Source organism: Rhipicephalus microplus, unplaced genomic scaffold (assembly GCF_043290135.1).
Source record: "Rhipicephalus microplus isolate Deutch F79 unplaced genomic scaffold, USDA_Rmic scaffold_21, whole genome shotgun sequence".
NCBI classification, from domain to species: Eukaryota; Metazoa; Arthropoda; class Arachnida; order Ixodida; family Ixodidae; genus Rhipicephalus; species Rhipicephalus microplus.
Window position 1 is genome coordinate 10,621,910 of NW_027464594.1, and position 19,128 is coordinate 10,641,037.

The 19,128-nt window shown below is 48.4% G+C and overlaps 1 protein-coding gene across 2 annotated transcripts in view; it reads left to right on the forward strand.

Annotated features, from left to right (window-relative positions):
* Nucleotides 1–19,128, forward strand: part of LOC119179680 (LIM/homeobox protein Lhx1) — a 198,832-nt gene that overhangs the window by 174,056 nt on the left and 5,648 nt on the right. For both annotated transcript variants that reach the window (XM_037430833.2, XM_075883828.1), the window contains one exon: nucleotides 7,282–7,474. In XM_037430833.2, the coding sequence (XP_037286730.2) occupies nucleotides 7,282–7,474 (193 nt within the window). The remainder of the gene's footprint in view (nucleotides 1–7,281; nucleotides 7,475–19,128) is intronic.

Below are 19,128 nucleotides of genomic sequence, written 5' to 3' on the forward strand. Positions count from 1 at the left end.
GACACACAGACGGCGCGAAGGCCGCGCCTCTTGTCGCGTCTCCGCCGTGTCTGGTGGACGCGTGCCGCACAGTTGCGTGCATCTTTCGCGTCGGAAGCAGCTATGCCTCGGTCGGTTTCGTTACGAGTTGTTCGCTCTGGAGGAACCAGAATGTAAGTACTTTTGGTAACTCGGTGTTGAAGGACGAGTCAAAAGCACTCTTGATGTGGAATTAATGGAAGGCAAAGCTGCCACATTCACACGCGCTTAACACCCACGCATTTTCTTTACTGTGACACAGACAGAAAAATTATGCAATGTCCCACTAAATGGAATCATGAGTGGATGCGAAGCAGTGGGCGCGAAAGGTTACACTTGCGGCGGTGTTGTCCCTTTGTCGTCGCTCTGTTCTCGCGCTATAACTATCATCATGGCGCTGGCGCTCATGGCGGCGTTGCGCAGAAGAGACACGTCGGGAGGCGCAAAGCACGCAGTGATAAACCGATGTTTCCTACTGGAACACGATAATTGCTGCTAATTGGCAATGAGATACAAAAGACTGCGATTGGACACATGCATCAGAGACCCGCAGTCCGCTTTTAGTTTACGCGCACGCTGCGACTTGTTTCTGTTCAACAACAAGAGAAATCTTCTGCCGGCACTATATCTTGGAGGTCAAGATACGGTGCCTATAAATACGAGGTTGCCATGGAACGGTTGTGCAGCGCAAGCAGGGGGTTTTTCCGATCAGCAAACTCGCTAGCAGACACTGCCTGCGTCACCGTTGTGCGTCGAGAGAGGTGGATGCGTAGGAAAGGAGAGAGAGGGAGGGGGAAGGGACGAGCATGCGCGGGGGGGGGGGGGGGGGGTAGATGTTGCAGGACAAGGGGCATAATCCAAAACTAATGAACAGGAAACTTTTTTTTTGTCTACATGGTTTTGCTTATCTTGCGAAATTTCGTAGAGCTGATCTGCCATTTTCTGTCTTTCATCTTCTTTACGCCGCAAACTGCACTGAGTGTAGTTGACACTTTGAACAAGAAATGCATTCAGGCGCCGGTATAATGCCACATCATCCCACCAAGGTCGCAAATCCCACGCACGGCGCGTCTACGGTTTAATGCGGAAATAACGCAATCGTGTGTGTACCTGCAACGCTCCATGCACAGTCATGAACGCCAAACAGAGCCAGGTGGTCCGAAATCAATCCAGAGCGCATCTTTACGGTGCTTCTCCTACTAACGTCTTAATTGTGCTCAATTGTTAAAGGTCATAAATCATCGTCATCCCTAATTTATTTATTAACGATTTCACAATGTAAATCTAACCTGGAAGGCGCATTTCCTGGTTTTTGTCAGCTGCTTAGGTACAGGTTTGCAAGGGCGACAGGATGCCAAAGCGAACATGTTTCATTCACTTTTCTGCGGTCTGTATTAGTTTCACGCAATAAACAAAATAAATAAATAATCATTCTGTATTTATGTTGCCTTGCAAAAGTGTCAATACAGCTTCAGAGTGTTCTAAATAGCGTGGCTGTTCAGGTGAAATGATAATGACAGATACATATTTCACGAAATCGCTTAAACGCTGAGCTTCAATCTTGAACTGGCTTTGTTTCCTAGCAGAGTATTCATGTCATACGAATTACGGCATCACAAGTTGAATGTCTTTCTATTTTGTGGACATTCGCACATAATATTTGCAGCTTTGTTGTGTCTAGAAAGGTATCATGACTTCTAGCAAAATTATAAGCGCATAGAACGCAATAAGTAAGGTCACGGAAGTGGTATTAATACGAATACATCAAAAGTTTCAATCAACAAAGTTGCAGTATCGCGTCTCCACCTCGAAATTCTTGTGCAATGCTCTATCATCTCTTCCAACAGCTACTTTTATCCAGATCCTGGTTATGTGTTGGCTATATTGAGGAAACCTGACGAAAAGCGCCCGGCTTCCTGGCTGTATTCTGCCCTTTAGGCGGGATATAGCCAAGTCCTGGTTAAGTGCTGGCTACATCAATGAAACCAGAAGAAAAACTTCCGGCTCCCTGGCTTTATCCAGCCCTTTAAGCGGGACCTGATTAAGAGTGTACTTGTAAATCGCTCAAGATGTATGGGCTAGTTCTGTTCACGACAGTTTATGGCAGCGCATATCAAAAACAAAAACAAGTTGACATTTAGTGCTCACGTCATGCCTATTCATCCGTTTTGTCCTTACTTTTGGTGCACGCTGCCGTAAGCGACTTGTAAATGTTTGCAGGCACTCTCCGCCTTTGAAGCCTACTACTGCACAGAACTGCGATACACGGTCATTGAGGGGACGTCTCAATTCCGGGCCGAGAATGAGGAGAAAGAAAAGCAAGGTCGTGCACACAGGGCGTCCCGTATCCCACCCACCACGGCCAAACTCTGCCTTCCCTTCGTCGAAACCCAACGGAACAAACGTCGGGCGACGCACCTGCGCAGCGGGTGAATTTATACACAATCACCCTAATAGAGGCGTTCGCGTGGCGTGTAATCAAAGGACAAAAGGGAAAAAAAAAACGCAGCGGCGGTTGCGTTCGGTGTCCCGTTGTTTGCGCTGCCGCAGTGCCACATACGCAGCGCGTAAGTGGCTCCCCCTCTATGCGAGCGTGTGTGACGGTGGGGCCGATGGAATTGGAAATTGTTGGTTTTCTGCGAGCCGAGGGCGCCAAAAAGGCGCGTCTATACGTTCAAGGCGCCACTTTGTGCGAGGCAGAGTTCGTGAGCAAGGTCCGAGATAAACAGAAAAGATGGCTTCATCATGAGTTTCTCGGCTCGTGGTGTTCACAGGCAGCCACGTGGGCAGAAGAGTATACAGAATGTTTGAAGGAAGGATATACCATGCTGCTGCCTAAAGATAACCATGGCAAGAAACAGCGCAAGTACACTAATTTTACCGCTATAATACTTTTCTGCGACTCACTTTATTTATATTTACTACGTACCACGCAAACCAAGGCCGAATCCTGCACCATTTTACATGCATTGAGTTAAAGTCTTGAATATAAAAGTTATCTCCATTTGATAAAAGAAGCAATGACACTTGATAAAAGAAGCAACCAAGTAAGACAAAGAGAAACGATGTTTAACTTATCAAATCAGTGTGTAGTTCTGACGACCAATGCTCGTGGCTACCGCCTCTGATACATTGCGCTAAAAAATGATAAATTGGTCGTATGACATTCTTTTCGTACATGCGAGAGTCACATGGTTTGTACTCTCTATATAGGAAGGCAAGTTGACTCTGTTTATGAGATTGGTGCATTGACTCTCTTCTGGAAAGTCTATAGTGGTTCCACGACCCTCCAACAGCAAGTCAACGTACCTCTATAGAGAGAGTGTCATACATGTAACTTCCACATGTATGAAAGGAGAGTGAAAGTATTTAGAGTACCGCGGTAGCACCTACCAGTATTTAATTGTATACTACACCGTTTCTTTATTTGAAAGGGCACACTCAACCGCGCACCGGACTGCATCGTTTTCTTCAACGTCGTCTGTATACAACTAAGGACTCCAGAGGAGTGCATCGCAAGGCAAATAGTTCGCGAATGGACGCCGTGTCAATAGCTGCTCTTGCATTTTCGCGAAAGTCTCAGTTCATTATATGCGAGAACGCCTTCAACGCGGCACGAAAGCCCGCTTTGCGGGGCAGTATTCAGGAAGGCGCTATCCCCAACACCCACACTTGAACCCGTTCCATTCGGCGACGAGTTAATTAGCTCGTTCAGACGAGGAGACGTAGCGATCGAACCACGTCTCTGAACGCTCAGTGAGGGCTCGGTAGAATTCGTGGCAACATCGAAGTTCTTTCGCATAGCACGTTTCGCAAGTCTTTTTTGTTTCTTATTTTCATTTTCTCGGTTAACTTCAACTCATGTAGTAACACTTGCTCAACGAGATTTCCCAGAACCTTGTATGCTGACTTCACACTACAAACCATAGGTTGGTGAACACACTTATAAGTGGGCTCACTCGGACTTCAGTCCGGGTCAGTGTAATTATCATGCAAGTCCGGCCGAAGAAAATTTTGGTGAGTCCGAGTCCAGGCAATTCCAAAGCGCAAGTTATATTTCACGAGTTAGTATGAGCAACATCCGCAATTTTTGTCGCCCTATTTTACAAACTACTTCGCTTTTTTACTCATTAAAAACTGAGAATCACCTACGCAGACGCCATCATATTGCAGACGTCACCGCGTTTGGTTCGTAAAATTTCAAGAGGCGTCGGCCCCATCATTTTCTTTTTGCACGTTTTCTGGCTTAATCGTCAAGCGTCTTCAAGCGACCAGCGTGCTTTTTTTTTTCGAAACTGAAAAAGAATACTCTACAAATACGAAAAAAAAAAGATTGTTTTTCACTCTAATGTGCGTTTAAATCGAGCGACTTGAGACTCAAAACTCCGACAGTTATTAAGTCGAGCGACGAGTGCACTTACAGGAGCATGACATGACATGTGGACATGGTTGTTTCCTTGAATCGTCGCAGACGGCACGCTATGGAATAAGGCTTGCTGAGATAGACAATAACCTATGAGCCATATGCGTAGACGAGTTTTTCACGGTTATCGAATATATAACGGCAGTCCGCGCTGGTTAAGCGGTCGACTTTACCGAGTGTAAATCAGGGCTGGAAATTGCATTGTAAAAAAAAGAGCAGTATAAAATCTAGGATATGGAGGACACGTGACATTGGAGTCGTTCGATCGTTTCACAGCCACGCACACACGACTTTGCTGTCTCTTTTCTAAGTTTTGTGCTGTCTCTTTTCAAAGTGAAAAGAGACAGCAGAAAAGGGGGTGTGGATGTTGTAAGCTAGGAAGCGACGGGGAGGCACCATGTTGCCCTTGTGACGTTGCGTATACCAGCGCTCCGCGGGAGTATACAGAAGGCTGTCATTACGATGTGGTGCGACCAAAAACACAATAGAGCACCGCTGCTGCAGCGAGGCAGGAACCGCAAAAGGTGACCGTTGCGTTGCGGTCGGGGCAGAGGGGAAGATTTTGCAGGGAGGGGGAAAAAACCCGAGTACGGGAACAGCGGCAGCCGGACGGGTGCCCGCTTCGGCGCGTAATGAAAAGGTTTGCCGCTGCTGTTGCTGCTTGCATGCGTGTACCACGGGTATAAGTGCTGACACCCGCCGCCGCTCGATCGTGAGTTGGGGGTGGTTACGCCGCAAACGCGGTAGTTTCACGCAAGCTATATTCAGAAGAGCGTCTCTCAAGCGTGTCCCGACCACTGAGCATCATTCGGGGGTTCTTTCCACGTGGCCGCTCTTCGGTGTCGCCGCATGCGCTGAGCAAGAAAACTACAAGCTTACCTCTGTGCTGATAATTTAATGGGAAACCGTCGCCTATATACACCACCAATATCACACGGAAACGTATTTTTAAAATGTTTTTATGCTACACGTTTGAATATAGAAGGTTTTGCGATCTCTCTAGGCGCATTCGGCGCATGGGTCGCTCTCACTGCAAGCTCATATTCTGCTTAAAATGCCTCGCGAGTCAGGCTGTCAATCACGGGAACGCGATGAGTCGATGTGAATGCGCAGATAGGCCGTAGAAAACACGGAAGTGTGACAGTGGCACAGAGGTCAGACAAAATTAACGCAACAGGAAACGAAACAACAGAACGCTAGAAAAAAATATTATACGTCAGCAAAGCAGATGGCTCGGCAACGGAAAGCCTTCTCAGCCTACTATATATATATATATATATATATATATATATATATATATATATATATATATATATATATATATATATATATATATATATATATATATATATATATATATTATAACCATCCATCTTTTGGTTCCCCTCCTCTCCTTCTATCGACATCGACACACTGCCTGGCCGAGATCTGCATACAAAGGCCTGCGGCTGAGCTCGCCGCCCGGGGTCCTCCTTATCGGAGTTCCCCAGGCGAACCTCGCTAATCCGTAGGAGACGCGCGTCCAGGTTCACATGCCGTCGCTCTTCCCTGTTTCCTCCCTCGTTTTCACTCTTCCCCACCGACGCCCTCCCCTATAGGCCTCCGTTTCCTCCTTGCCTTATCATTGCCCACCGCTGCCGCGGTCATTGCCACCCGTGCATACATTCTCGGTCACCTTTGTTGACGCGACGCCTGGCATGGTTCGCGTTCACTGCGTGGTGCACTCGACTTTATTGTTTATTTTTTTTTATTTTTTGCGTACGAATGGCGTTTACATAGAACGTATAGGGTAAATGCAGAGGTAAATATCAACGTAGTCAACCTTCTTGCGGTCCCGTTTTGAAAATAACGGAGTAGATTGTTACTCAGTTACGAACAGATAAATAATGTAACAGTAATGTAATTGTGTACAATAATAAGACACAGGTAACGCATCGGTTGCATGGCGTAGGAAATGAATAAAAATTTGTTGTATTTTAACCAATATTTTTACGAAGTTTAAATATTTGTTTGCCTACAAGTGGTATTGATCTCATATTGGTACAGAAAGACTAATATATGCTTGCGATATAGAAAGACGGCTGTTTGGGTTATGTGGCATTCATCATCGCCCCCATTTGGATAAGTATGCTTACGATATCCTACAGTGCTTATTTTGGGCCGTTTGGTGTAAACGGGGAAGCAGCTTGAAGCACAGGACAAGAGAGAGACCGTCCAAACGCCGTTTCTCGATTTATATGCCTCTATACAATGTGCATCCATCCATCCGCTCGTCTATACTAAAAAAAAAAAAAAAAAACTCTTGCGGTGTTGAAGTCACTTCGGCTCGGCTCCTACTAGGGCCGTTTGCGTACGGTAGAAACATACTCAGCAACTTGATCGTGGCAGTGGTTCCGCTCGCATACAAATTACGGCTTGGCGATGCATAGCCCGCTCAACTGGTCAAGTCGCCAGCCAACGTGTAAAGTAGAGCGAAGCCTGGCTTGTAGTCATACTTGTTAATGGATCGGGTAATTCATAAACTGCCACCAACCCTCTGTTCCTTTCGTAACAGCTTCCAGCGGTGGCTCGTGGCTAACGTCAACGGAACGATCTGAATTTGTGCGTTTGCAGTAGCGTTCATCAGAGGGGACATTAAGAATACGATGTCACCTCGTGGCTTCCTTCGGACCTTGTCATGCTTTAATCTCGATTGAAACTTTGTGCCAGTGTTGTCTTTTGCAATGTGCTACACAACAACAACAACAACAACAACAACAACAACAACAACAACAACATTATTATTATTAATAATAATAATAATAATAATAATAATAACCAAAAACTCTCTTCGCGAGCAGGTGTGGTTCCAGAACCGGCGCTCCAAGGAGCGTCGCATGAAGCAGCTGAGCACCCTGGGTGCCCGTCGCCACTTCTTCCGCAGCCCGAGGCGCGTGATGCGCTCCCTGCGGCCCGGCATGTCGCCGGACGGGCTCGACGACTCGCCCGAGATGGGACCCGGACCTCCGAGCTCGGCGTTCGGCTACTTCTCCGGTGAGTCTTCGTATACTATACGTACACATCGCAGTACGTAAGGTATACATCCCGCAGTTTTAGGATCGAAGATGGCGATCTCTGTTCGTCTTGTCACCGAACTGCGCCCGGACCCGCATCACACGCTTCGGGCCCTTCACGTGCGCTTGCACGTTATAGTGCGCAGCAATTCAAAATCTACGACCGCACAGCGGAGTACAACTCCGTTGCATAAAATACTTGAATACAACTGCGTGTTTGCATGCGAGCTTGCATACACGAGCTTATGAGCTTGCGCAGAGGAGTGCACAGAATTCGTTTTTAGGGGTGCCGAAAGTTCATCGCAGCCTTCCCACCCCCACCCCCCCTTTTTAGGTCGGAGTACGGGCAACCTTTGCGGCCGCCCAGTGCGCATGCGCCAAACACGCCTGTGCTCTTCTAAAGGGCTACTGCAACGCACCTGTCTAGTACGACAACACGCACGCCCGACCCAACGGTGGCAGCAGGAGTGATGGGATCCCAAGAGTACTACCGCGAGGAAGCACTGCAGGGACTGCGACACAAAGGGGACTTAAACGATGCCACCGCGGGGCAATTCCCGCAAGCCACGACGGTTCAAACGTGGTGGGACGTGCGCTTTAATCGACGAGCCTCGACGCGATGCATGCCCCGCCTGCGCGCACTACATACCGTATACGCGTGCACGCCCGCGCGGGTCCCCGAGGAGTCTCGGTGCGGTGGGGCCAAGTGGAGCGTGGCAGCAGGGCGTAGGCGTCGGTCGTGGGGAACGCGCTCGAGATGCATATATATATATACACCACGTATCTGCACGCACGCACACTTTATATCGGTTGACGCACTCAGGCCATACCGCCACCTCGTCCCCCGAGAGTATCCACTCATTCTATACTGCTGCAATCGAACCTCAATTCTGCTCCACTCTCCCGGAGACGTCCATAAAACGCTCCCCTCGAACGCGATACGTAAAGGAGGCGTGCCTAGAGGTACGCCGCTGTCACGGAGCGTTAAACAGATACGCATGCAGACTCATTCTATAGCTTCCTCCCTCATAGAAGCCTGGACGCAAATGTTTGTCTCTCTCGCTTCCAGAGTGTATATCGTTTGGGTCTTTGCGATTTCGCATGTTTTTGTAGCGAACGGCCTAATGACTGCTTCATCAAACACGACATTCGACCGTTGGCGTCGGGAAGGAGTAGTGCCAAAAATCATCATCTTGTAGTGACGACACCATATATGACGTCGCAGATTGCCACGGACGAATGGATGAATAGATGGTAAGAATTTATTTTGTAAAAATTGATTGATATGTGGGGTTTAACGTCCCAAAACTACCATATGATTATGAGAGACGCCGTAGTAAAGGGCTCCGGAAATTTCGACCACCAGGGGTTCTTTAACGTGCACCCAAATCTGAGCACACGGGCCTACAGCATTTCCGCCTCCATCGGAAATGCAGCCGCCGCAGCCGGGATTCGATCCCATGACCTGCGGGTCAGTAGCCGAGTACCTTAGCCACTAGACCACCGCGGCGGGGCCATCAGCCCAAGGTTGACGACGACCTTTGCGGCCCACTCCCCGATCCTTGTCTGAACGACTGGGTCTGAGCTGATAATTTATGGTGTCGCTGTGACGCCGCGCGGCGTAACGTGACGTCACGGGATGGCATGGCCCTACCACGTGGCACAGTAGCTTGGTGCAAAGTGGTCCAAATCAAGGAGGCAATGCTAAATCAGGTGAGGTGCCTCTCATCTTGGAGGCCGTGCAAAGCGTCCCCATATATAAGTGCAGAAAGATTTCTAAAGGTGGCGAGGCAGAATCAGTACCTCGAGTGAGACCAAATAAAAGATGAATTTTGTCTTCATGTTGTGTTAAGTGAATTCATAACGGACCTTTGAGTTATTGAGACCAGAGTGTCGGATTTATTTATGCCAGCCAGCCCAAACCGATGCTATGGTGTCACGTGCTGCCGCTGTTTTCACTTTTGCAGCGTCCATATCCGCCCCCGCAGGAATCGCGCGCACATTTATAAGATGACAGCACTGTGAAGATTGCGGGTTTTAAATCCACGCCTCACAAAGCCCTTGCGATACAGCTATATAATCAATGTCATATGGTAATTCTTAATAGTATTGTTACAAGGCTTGTGCGCAAAATGTCTCGTCATCGAACCCACCGCAGTAACAGGTGAGCTGTTGCACGGTTATTCTGTGATGCAGGCAACGGGCTAGATTCCGTGTCACAGCGGCCGCATTGCAATGGAGGGCCAACGCAAAAACACCCGTGCACTTGCATTTCTTTGCACGTCATGTAAGTTCACGTGCGAAGAGCTGAATTGCGGGCCAAAGTGGCGTGCCTCACAATCATGTCGGCCTTTCGACACGTATAAGTGCGAGAAGTTGTTATTAGTGATACCATCATCGTCAAAAAGGTATGCAAACGCCGACGGATATACAATGCGCTATACTGTAGCAGCAGTGACTGCTCGTGCTTTGCATCGTGGCGACTCAAAGCATAATTCGCATTGAGCTTATATTCGAAGAACGAGATCTCGCTGTGGTCTAAAGAGGAATGAGTGGCTTTAGGGTTGAAAAAGCAACACAAATGAATATATATAGGAGATTCTGTGGAGTAGAAATATTGCTTTTGCACGTGCGGCAAAAATGATTTAACGCGCTCGTATAACACCGCCGTGGTGACGTTGACATTATAGAGCTTTAGTGCTGGGCACCCAAGCTCTTGGGGTGCTGCAGGCTTGGGGGGCGCGGCGTTGCGTACCCAACCCACACCCAACTGGAATGCCTTATAGAGGCGCGCCCGCAAACGCAAGCCGCACAAAGGTCACACGCGCTCGCAGCGCCATAGCGTCTTGTCGCCTAAGTATTATTTAATTATTTCTATGATTTGAAATGTTGAATTAAATGTACATAGTGATCAGGACACCTTTTTTATCGTGTACAGTATCCTGGTATACGCAAAAAAGTGAAAGCCCCGCCGCGGTGGTCTAGTGGCTAAGGTACTCGGCTGCTGACCCGCAGGGCGCGGGTTCGAATCCCGGCTGCGGCGGCTGCATTTTCGATGGAGGCGGAAATGTTGTAGGCCCGTGTGCTCAGATTTGGGTGCACGTTAAAGAACCCCAGGTGGTCTAAATTTCCGGAGCCCTCCACTACGGCGTCTCTCATAATCATATAGTGGTTTTGGGACGTTAAACCCCACATATCAATCAATCAAAAAAGTGAAAAAGACAAGGGTACTGTAACGACAGTGTCGACATCTTGTGACACTTCGTGCAACCACAGTCATGAAAATGTTTGCTTACGCGTAATGTTTTTGAGATGAAAATGGGTAAAAAGGTTACCCATTTGTAATATTGTCGCTGCACAGTTTTTGCACCTGGCGTACAATGCACAATGTCTCTGCAATAACGATGTTGTGGTTATCTGTTTCACTATGGCCGCGCTAGATGGCGCCACCTATTAGGTTACTTGCTGACGATTGTGTTATTCACCGTGAAATTTTGACTTCTAACGACACTGACACCCTGCAATCTGACCTGGACAATATTTCTTCGTGGTGTAATAATTGGCTAATGAAACTTAACACAAATAAATGCAAATCAATGAGAATAGCTCGTAACCCTTCAAAAGTTGCGTCCCCCTCGTACCTACTTAATAACACTCCCCTATAAGCAACGTTTCTTCTTACAAGTACCTCGGTGTTAACATTTCTAACAACCTGTCATGGCAGGCTCACGTTGACTACATAACATGCAACGTTAATCAAACTCTTGGCTATTTACGTCGAAATTTTTCTCTTGCTCCAATTAACCTAAAGCTTCTCCTGTATAAATCATTAGTTCGGCCAAAACTCGAATATGCGTCGTCTATCTGAGATCCTCATATTCACATGCTCATAGACAACATTGAATCCATTCAGAATCGCTCAGCACGTTTCATATTGTCCAATTACTCTCGAACTGCAAGTGTCACATTAATGAAGGCTTAACTAAATTTGTATAACCTCTCAATACGACGCAAAAATTCACCTCTCTGTCTCTTTCCTAAGATCTATCACACTAACAGAACTCTCTCTGATTTACTGTTTTTTCCACCAGCCTACATATCAGCCCGCAATGACCATCAATACAAGGTTGGGGTTCCCTTCTGCCATAGGAACCAGCACTTCAACTCTTTCATCCCTAGAACATGTACTGACTGGAACCACCTTCCCGCATCGATCGCTTCAATCACAGACGCCAACGCGTTCAAATCAATCATTTCTGAAAGTGCATTATAATTTATTCTATAATCCTGCTGTTTTGTTTTACATCTTATTCATATTTGTTGTCCCACTCCTCTCTGTAATGCCCAGTGCCTTGAGAGTAAATAAATGAAATGAAATGAAATTCAGCTGGTCGGGCGCTGGCATATGTCTTTTAGTTTCTATGTTCCAGGCCATTCTAGCTTTGGTAATCTGGCTGAAACCGTGTAATCGCAATAAGTGCCCGCACTTAGGCTTATTTTAACTCGACGGCTAGAATATCTGCAGTGCGGATCAGTGAGTTCCTGCAAAGGTGGACCTTACAGGGCGGTCGATCCATGCTGTCCGAGATTTCGCGCCCATGTGCCATGCTATTTGTATGGTGGCTATCCACTATAATATTTGCGCTTAAAACTTAAAAGTCAAAGTGGTGGCTCTGGCCAGCCTCGGCTTTGCTCACCGTGAAGGTAACATGATGCCCCAGCATGTGCGCAAGAGCACCTTATCTCCGCTAGGAGGCCAGTGGTGGCAGCGTTGTTTATGGCCGCGCGGACGCATGGCCCCATCGCCCCAGCGATCTTGCGACGCATCTGTTTGGGGTTTCGCGCATGCGCAATACTGCCGCCCCAACGTCCTGGGTACGCAAGCCGCTTGGGTACCCAGCACTAAAACTCCCTATTGAGACGGTGCACGTTGTAGGAACATGCGTCTCTGTCAACCTGAAGTGGCAGGAACTCGCGAGTCCATGGTCTCGCATTCCACTCCCAGACTCTTGTCCCTGCATGCGGCACTGAATTGGTACCGCTACCTCGTCTGTACTAGCATATATACTATATGCGTAGGAGAAGGCTGCTACAATATCGAGCCACCATGCCAGGTATACATCCACATTGTACTTGGGAAAAAAAAGCGCGTCGTATATCATCAGACGCGGATCATTCCCGAAGGACCAAATTATATTTGAACGATTATTACTATTTTATAAAGCGGCATTGATACGTAAGCGACGCACCTACAGACGGCTTATTGTGGCAAGGCCGTCACGATGTTGCTTCCAAAGCCCCTCCAAATAAAAGAAACGCACATGCACGCGAGTAAACGGAAGCAGCTTCCGGCACCCACTGCCCACAATTTACCGGGGCGCTTCCTCGCGGCCCCATTGTGCTTCCGCTCCCCCCATGTATCCACCTCCCCACTGCCCTCGCCGAAGAAGGGAAGACGACTTCGGGGCGTGATACGCGTCGCTTGGCACGTCGAGGATCGAGAGCCATTACGTTCCTCGCGCCGCAGGCCGGATAATTCATCGAGACGTGGGGATGAGACACGCAACCACCTCGCTCAAGCCACTGCGGGGGAATTAATGAGGTGGCGCTCGGTCCGAAGGCGATGTGATCGCCCACCCTCCCTGCTATTATTGTGACGCTGGCCGCCAGAGGGAGCCCCGGCGATGCGCAGCGTCTCGGCTCGCCAGTTCTCGTTCCCAGGGAAAGTCGCGCCGGTGACAGGCTCGCGCCTATACGTAAACTCCCGCGGGCGTACTGGGTCGCACACGTAACTTGTTCCGTTCAGCTTTCTTCCTTGTGACTGCCTAGATGCGTGAGCAGATGGGCCCCTAGGGCAGCTGCTCCCTCATTTTCTTTGTTCTTGCTTGCGCCCTCCACGTTGCGTGCAGAGGGTGTCACTGACTGACTTCACAATTGAGCCTGCACGTTCCGTAAATAACAACGCGTGACCAATCGTTGAAAAAAAAAACGATTAGCATCCTCTAACGATAAATTCGCCTCTCCAAACGAAGAACCTAATGAAAATTGTGAGAGCAATGCCCTTGCGGGTCGAAGAGTGAGGAAACAGCGAAGCTTGGGGTTTTTCCCAGCGTGTCTGCAACCTCCGACACGTCTTGCTCGCCCACTCGCCTACGCTAAACTGTGCTCTAACATCCCCCTCTTTACCCTCCTCCTCACCTTCAATTCCCTTTCCCACTCTTTGCTAAAGTATATTACAATCGTTTATGCAATGATTTACCCTCTCCTTTCTCCTTCCCTGTCCGCCACCCCGAATCACGATACTATACATGATCATATGTTTCACTTCTTTCTTTTCCTTCTTCACCTTTTCGCCTCTTGCAATACTACATTATACAGGACTGACTATACTGAATGTTATCCTATCCACCTTTTCCTACCGATCCTTCTCTCTCACACACTAATCTTCACCCTCACTTCTCTTTTCCACTGCGTGCTATACATACGGGGCTTTACTATGCACTGCAATTTGTCTTCCTCCTTTCCCTGCTCTTCACTTTCCCTTCTCTTACCCACCCTTTTGATATACTATACTGTGTATCTATACTGCTCATGCCCCCCCCCCCCCCCCTATGCCTTGAATCGCAAAGATGTACTCGGCTTTTCTCCCCTTTTTGCTCCGCTTTCCCAGCTCACCAACGATTTTGTGCGGTCGCCAAACAGCGCTACTCCACGCCCAAATATCCCCGATATTAAAATACTTCGGCTTGTTGTGGCTGCAGCCAAACTTTTCGACAAGATGACTTGTCATGTTCGAGGTATCCGACTACTTCATTACAGAGGCAGCAAATGAATGGCAGCCTGTTTTAGCGGGATTATCATTTCTTCGGGAGAGGGAATCCTTTACTGAAAGGCAGAGAATTGAGCCGGCATATGGAAATCGCCGACATGCTTGAAACGTGTAGTGGAGACCAGACCCCTTGCTTCTGGCCTCCACCCCAGAAAAATGAAACTCGCAGCGCCCCTGCTCGTCAAAGATGGGGCCACGGGGAGTTGGGGTATCTGAGGGCATCTTCTGGCCAAGATGTTAGGCTGCGCAACTATCACGACCGAGAAAATAAACCACAAAATGCACGCAAACAACCGCTTTGGACAGCCCCGTGCCCTGTATTCATCAGCCATATTGACTCCTCGCTCAAAAGGCGTCGATACACGGCGAAGGCTTCCTCGTGTACACCGTCTTCCACAGCGCGGCCTCAATCATACGAACGAAGGAAAAGCTCGCAAGAACGGAGGCAGCGGCAGGAGGAGACGAAGTAACGTCGAGGAGGAGCCTGGAGAAAACGGCTGCTCGTCTGCGCGGGAGCGGCGCCAAGGAGAAGCGGAGCAAAGGAGCGCGAACAACGACGCTGCAGCAGCTTATTGCACCGGCGGCGGGCGCTATGCGGTGATCCCGACACAACACGTACTCGGCTCGCAGCGAACAGAGGGAAGCCGAGGAGGCGAAACGAAAACGCGTCAGCCCCCGTCGGTTGATCGGCGCGCGCGCACGTCACACAAGCGGCAAGGAGGCGGCGCGGCAGCCGTGCCGCTCGTCTACTGGCGACCTCGGCGCAACAACGGACTGACGTTGACGGATCACCTCGGCAGCGTCAAGTCGCCGAGCCCTGGGGGCTGCTGCTGTTGGGATGACGACGGCGACGACTGTGTAGCCGAGTGGCGGTGGTAGGCAGTACTCGATGCCGCCGCTCCAGTGGCGGCGCGTGATGGAGGAGCGGCACCGGTCGACCTGCTCCATCACGCCTCTGCTGCGCCCGAGGAACGTGCGGCGGAACCGTGCATGCATTGACCCGCTCGCTCGGAAGAGCGTCTTTTTCCACGGCCTTCCTTCTCATCGCGCACGTGTCGGCGGGTGTCCGTCGCCCTATACCGACGAGAAACGTCGAGGACTTCGACGAGGAAGACATCCTCTCGTCCTGCGTTGACGACCTGGACAACAAAAGGAAGAATTTCGGTTTTACGTGCGTGCAGATGAGGAGGAAGATACAGAAACGACACGCACAGGTCACGAGAGGCCGCATGCATATCAGCCCTCCTGGTGTGTGTGTGTAGCCTGCCTCGTCAGGTGTGTAAGACGCCACAAATCGGCCCGGTATACGCCGGGCGTTCTTCCGTCACTTGACCGCTTCATCCTCACTGTCTAGGGTCTTCAAGCTCGACGGCGGGGCGAAGGCTTTTGTCGAAGGCACGCGCACCTGCATGTTTCACTCTGGGAAGTGCCATAGGTGATCGTGCGTGGCATGTGCGTGCTGCGCTTGCTATGACGCTTGCTTCGGCTGCGCGCCTGCCGAACGAACGTCCCCAGACGCCAACACCGACAAGGATATGACGAAGTTCGCGCGCACTTTTTTTTACACACGTGCACGTACACACGGAATATACTGGCAAGAGTGCGTATAGACTTGAAAACTTTCGCATATTTGCGCCCCATTACCACATGATTTCGTGCACAGAGTGGTGTACATAAACAAAAGATAATGATGGAAAAAAAATCTGCAAAGATGAGCTAATGTTGCCTCGCTTTCCACTTGGCTGTACTATTAACTGGGATAAAGTAAATACTGTTTGTGATAAGGAAACTGTGGACCAAAGGAAACTCTATGCAGACGTTACGGGCGCTTTTTCACGCTGGTGTGACGCAGCTATGTACGTGGCACTGTTTTCGGTAAGCCCTGACTTGCCAGCTGTATATGATCGTCTTTAAGGACACACGTCAACCTTCTTTTATAGTTCGCACACATTTCGATGAGGGGGTAATAATAATCTCTAAAAAAATTTACCTGTCTCCTTAAAAGAACACTAAAGGGTAAAACGATTTTATCGTGTTACTAAAGTGCTCACTCAGGGTGCCGAAAACGCGACGCTTACGACGAGAACACGTTCGGTGAGCGAGAAAACGCGCAAAAATAAAATGTGCATGGGTCGCGAAGCCACATGCAAGTCGCCGCACCATTCGCCGTGACGTCGCATATTTTGATGGCGCCTGCTTGCGTAGAAATGTGGCAGCTTGGGCTAGTTGGTACGGCATGACGATAGTTATAGCGCGAGGACAAAACGACGACACAGAGACAAGAAGGGCGTGTCTTTCGTGTCCTTCTTGTCTCTGTGTCGTCGTTTTGTTCTCGCGCTGTAACTATCGTCATGCCTGCTTGCGCCTACGTTGTTCTTAATGGGTGAAAATAAAGTACGTTATCCTCCAAGTTTGAATGAATTCTGCGGAGCCAATGACTCCAAATTAGAATACATTAACGTTTTTTTTATTCAGGGGCCTCACTCGTTGCAATTTTAGCGCGAAATCGAAAAAATGAGACTTAGAACTCGATTTCCTCCACTATCCAGACCCGTGGTGGTGAAACGACGGCATTAGAGTTGTCAGAGTACGATTTATTAAACTAAACCGATTAAGCAGAATCACGCACGCGGCCTCTGGCCGGTCAGGATTTACGAAAAAAGGGTCTAAGGTCACTTTCTTTAGAGTATCTATATGCTCCCCCCCCTTCCCCCCCCCCCCCCTTATACGTCGTGTCCTTCGTCACGCGTAGGTGTATGACGGCCGGCGACGGTCACTCGTTGACTGGACGTGTGTCACACGTGCACACGTGTCTTTCCTGTGCATGGCCTCCTCGCTGTCTATACAGGCGGAGACGCGGTTGACCCGAATATCTCACTCACGCGCCCGCGTCACCGCGAATGACGTCTTTCCTATACACGCGGTGGACCTCAATGCCGCGTCGTCTCTTGTCGGGAGTCGACGACGTAATTGTCTTTCGGACGTTGTCAGCGGGAAAGGGGCGCCTCCCTGGCCACGGGGGTGTTGCAAGGACATCTCCGTTAAATCGTTGGTCAGGCCTCGTCTCGATTATATGCACCAGTCGCGTGGTCACCCACCGCAGATGTAGTGTTTACAGTGCCCGCCTGCTGTTCGTGGGATCGAATTGCGGCTGCGGCTGACGCTTTTTCGATGCAAGAGAAATGCTATGTAGAGAGAGGCCTCTCTGTGGAGCACGAACCAAGGTGTCGAAATTTCCGGAACCTGTCCCACATCGTCTGTCTGATCACATCGTTGTTTTAAGACGTGAAACCCCAACTATTATTACGCATTAACTGTGTGGTTACCTCATGTTGTACATGACAATGATAAACTCGATTCCGTCCAGTGGAAGGCTATGCCAGATACTCGCAGTGTGCACCCTTTGAACATTGTCCCATTAAGTTTTTGTTTTGTGGTATGTCACAAATATGCCCTTTTTGTTTAATTCGCAGTTGTCCCTTGGAATAACGTTGATTTTGCAGTTCTTCGCCACTGCTTCCTTGTGCATATTTGGTAAAGCACGTGTCCTCAGTCTGCGTTCGGATGTTTCCTCGCATTTTTGTACCCTCCTGCAATATATATATATATATATATATATATATATATATATATATATATATATATATATATATATATATATATACTTTGAAGAGCGTATATGGTTCGCGTCTTGCACAGTGGTAAATGAAAAATATCCAAGAACGTCTCATTTATTGTTTACAGCGCAGCACAAAGGGACCTGGACGAAAAGTGACCCGGACGCAGCGTTGTGTCGCTTTTCGTCTTTGTTTCTTTGTGCACCGGAAAAGCGCAGCACAAATAGCATGCGCTCTTTCTCGTCCATGAAGTGTTGTGTATGTCTAAGTTCCTCTGCGTTGTTCCAAAGGCCGAATGAAATTCGACGTGTGTATCATCCGATAAACGAAGAATTTGTGAACAGCTTTCGTGCAGAAAGAGCGGGGGAGATAAAGTTAGAAATAATATATGGCGTTTAACTACGATGCCGCGCTGGAACACTTTAAAATATAGGAGGAACGGCGTTACAAAAAGCAACCATATATAGGAAATATCCCAAGTATAGACCGAAACTACTAGTTCTTTTGATTTAATTTGGTAGGTTTATATAATTAGTAACAACCAAACGTTAACACGACGAATCCTATCCTAATTGTCAAAATGCCATTGATGCACACATCGACATGTTTAAATATCATGCAAGTGTGATATTTTCAAAACGTATGCTGACTGCGTGGTAATTTTCGCGGCTTAAGAAAGCCCGTCAAATAAGAAAACGTGCAAGCAGTATACATAATATAAGCAATTAGCTCCGCAGAGTGCAATTACAGTATCGCATTAAAGCATCTCTGTTGCTCGGAAAAACTTCTCGGTATATCTGGCCGCAATGTCACGTCTTTCTCTCTCTCTTTTACAACCGTCAGTTTAACGTATACAATGATACTAAGAACATTTCTGTTGTTCCACACCACCACAGATGTGAGCCAGTAAACTTCGATGGTGTTGGTGGTAGAAACATTTATAATACACCAGACGAGCAGGATCGGTAAAGCGCCTATGTACCGCGTGGGTAAATTATGCTTACAGCAGCATTATGACCGCATCTGATTAGTTTGTTACGGAGTGACGTAATTATGTGTGTCTGGTGATCTCTAATGAAGGAAGAGGGATATTTCATTTACGTTTTTATTCTTAATGTTTTCGATACGAGAGTGGGTTGTTCGCTGTGTATGTCGTGAAAGAAAAAAAATGGCGCCGTAAATGGCCAC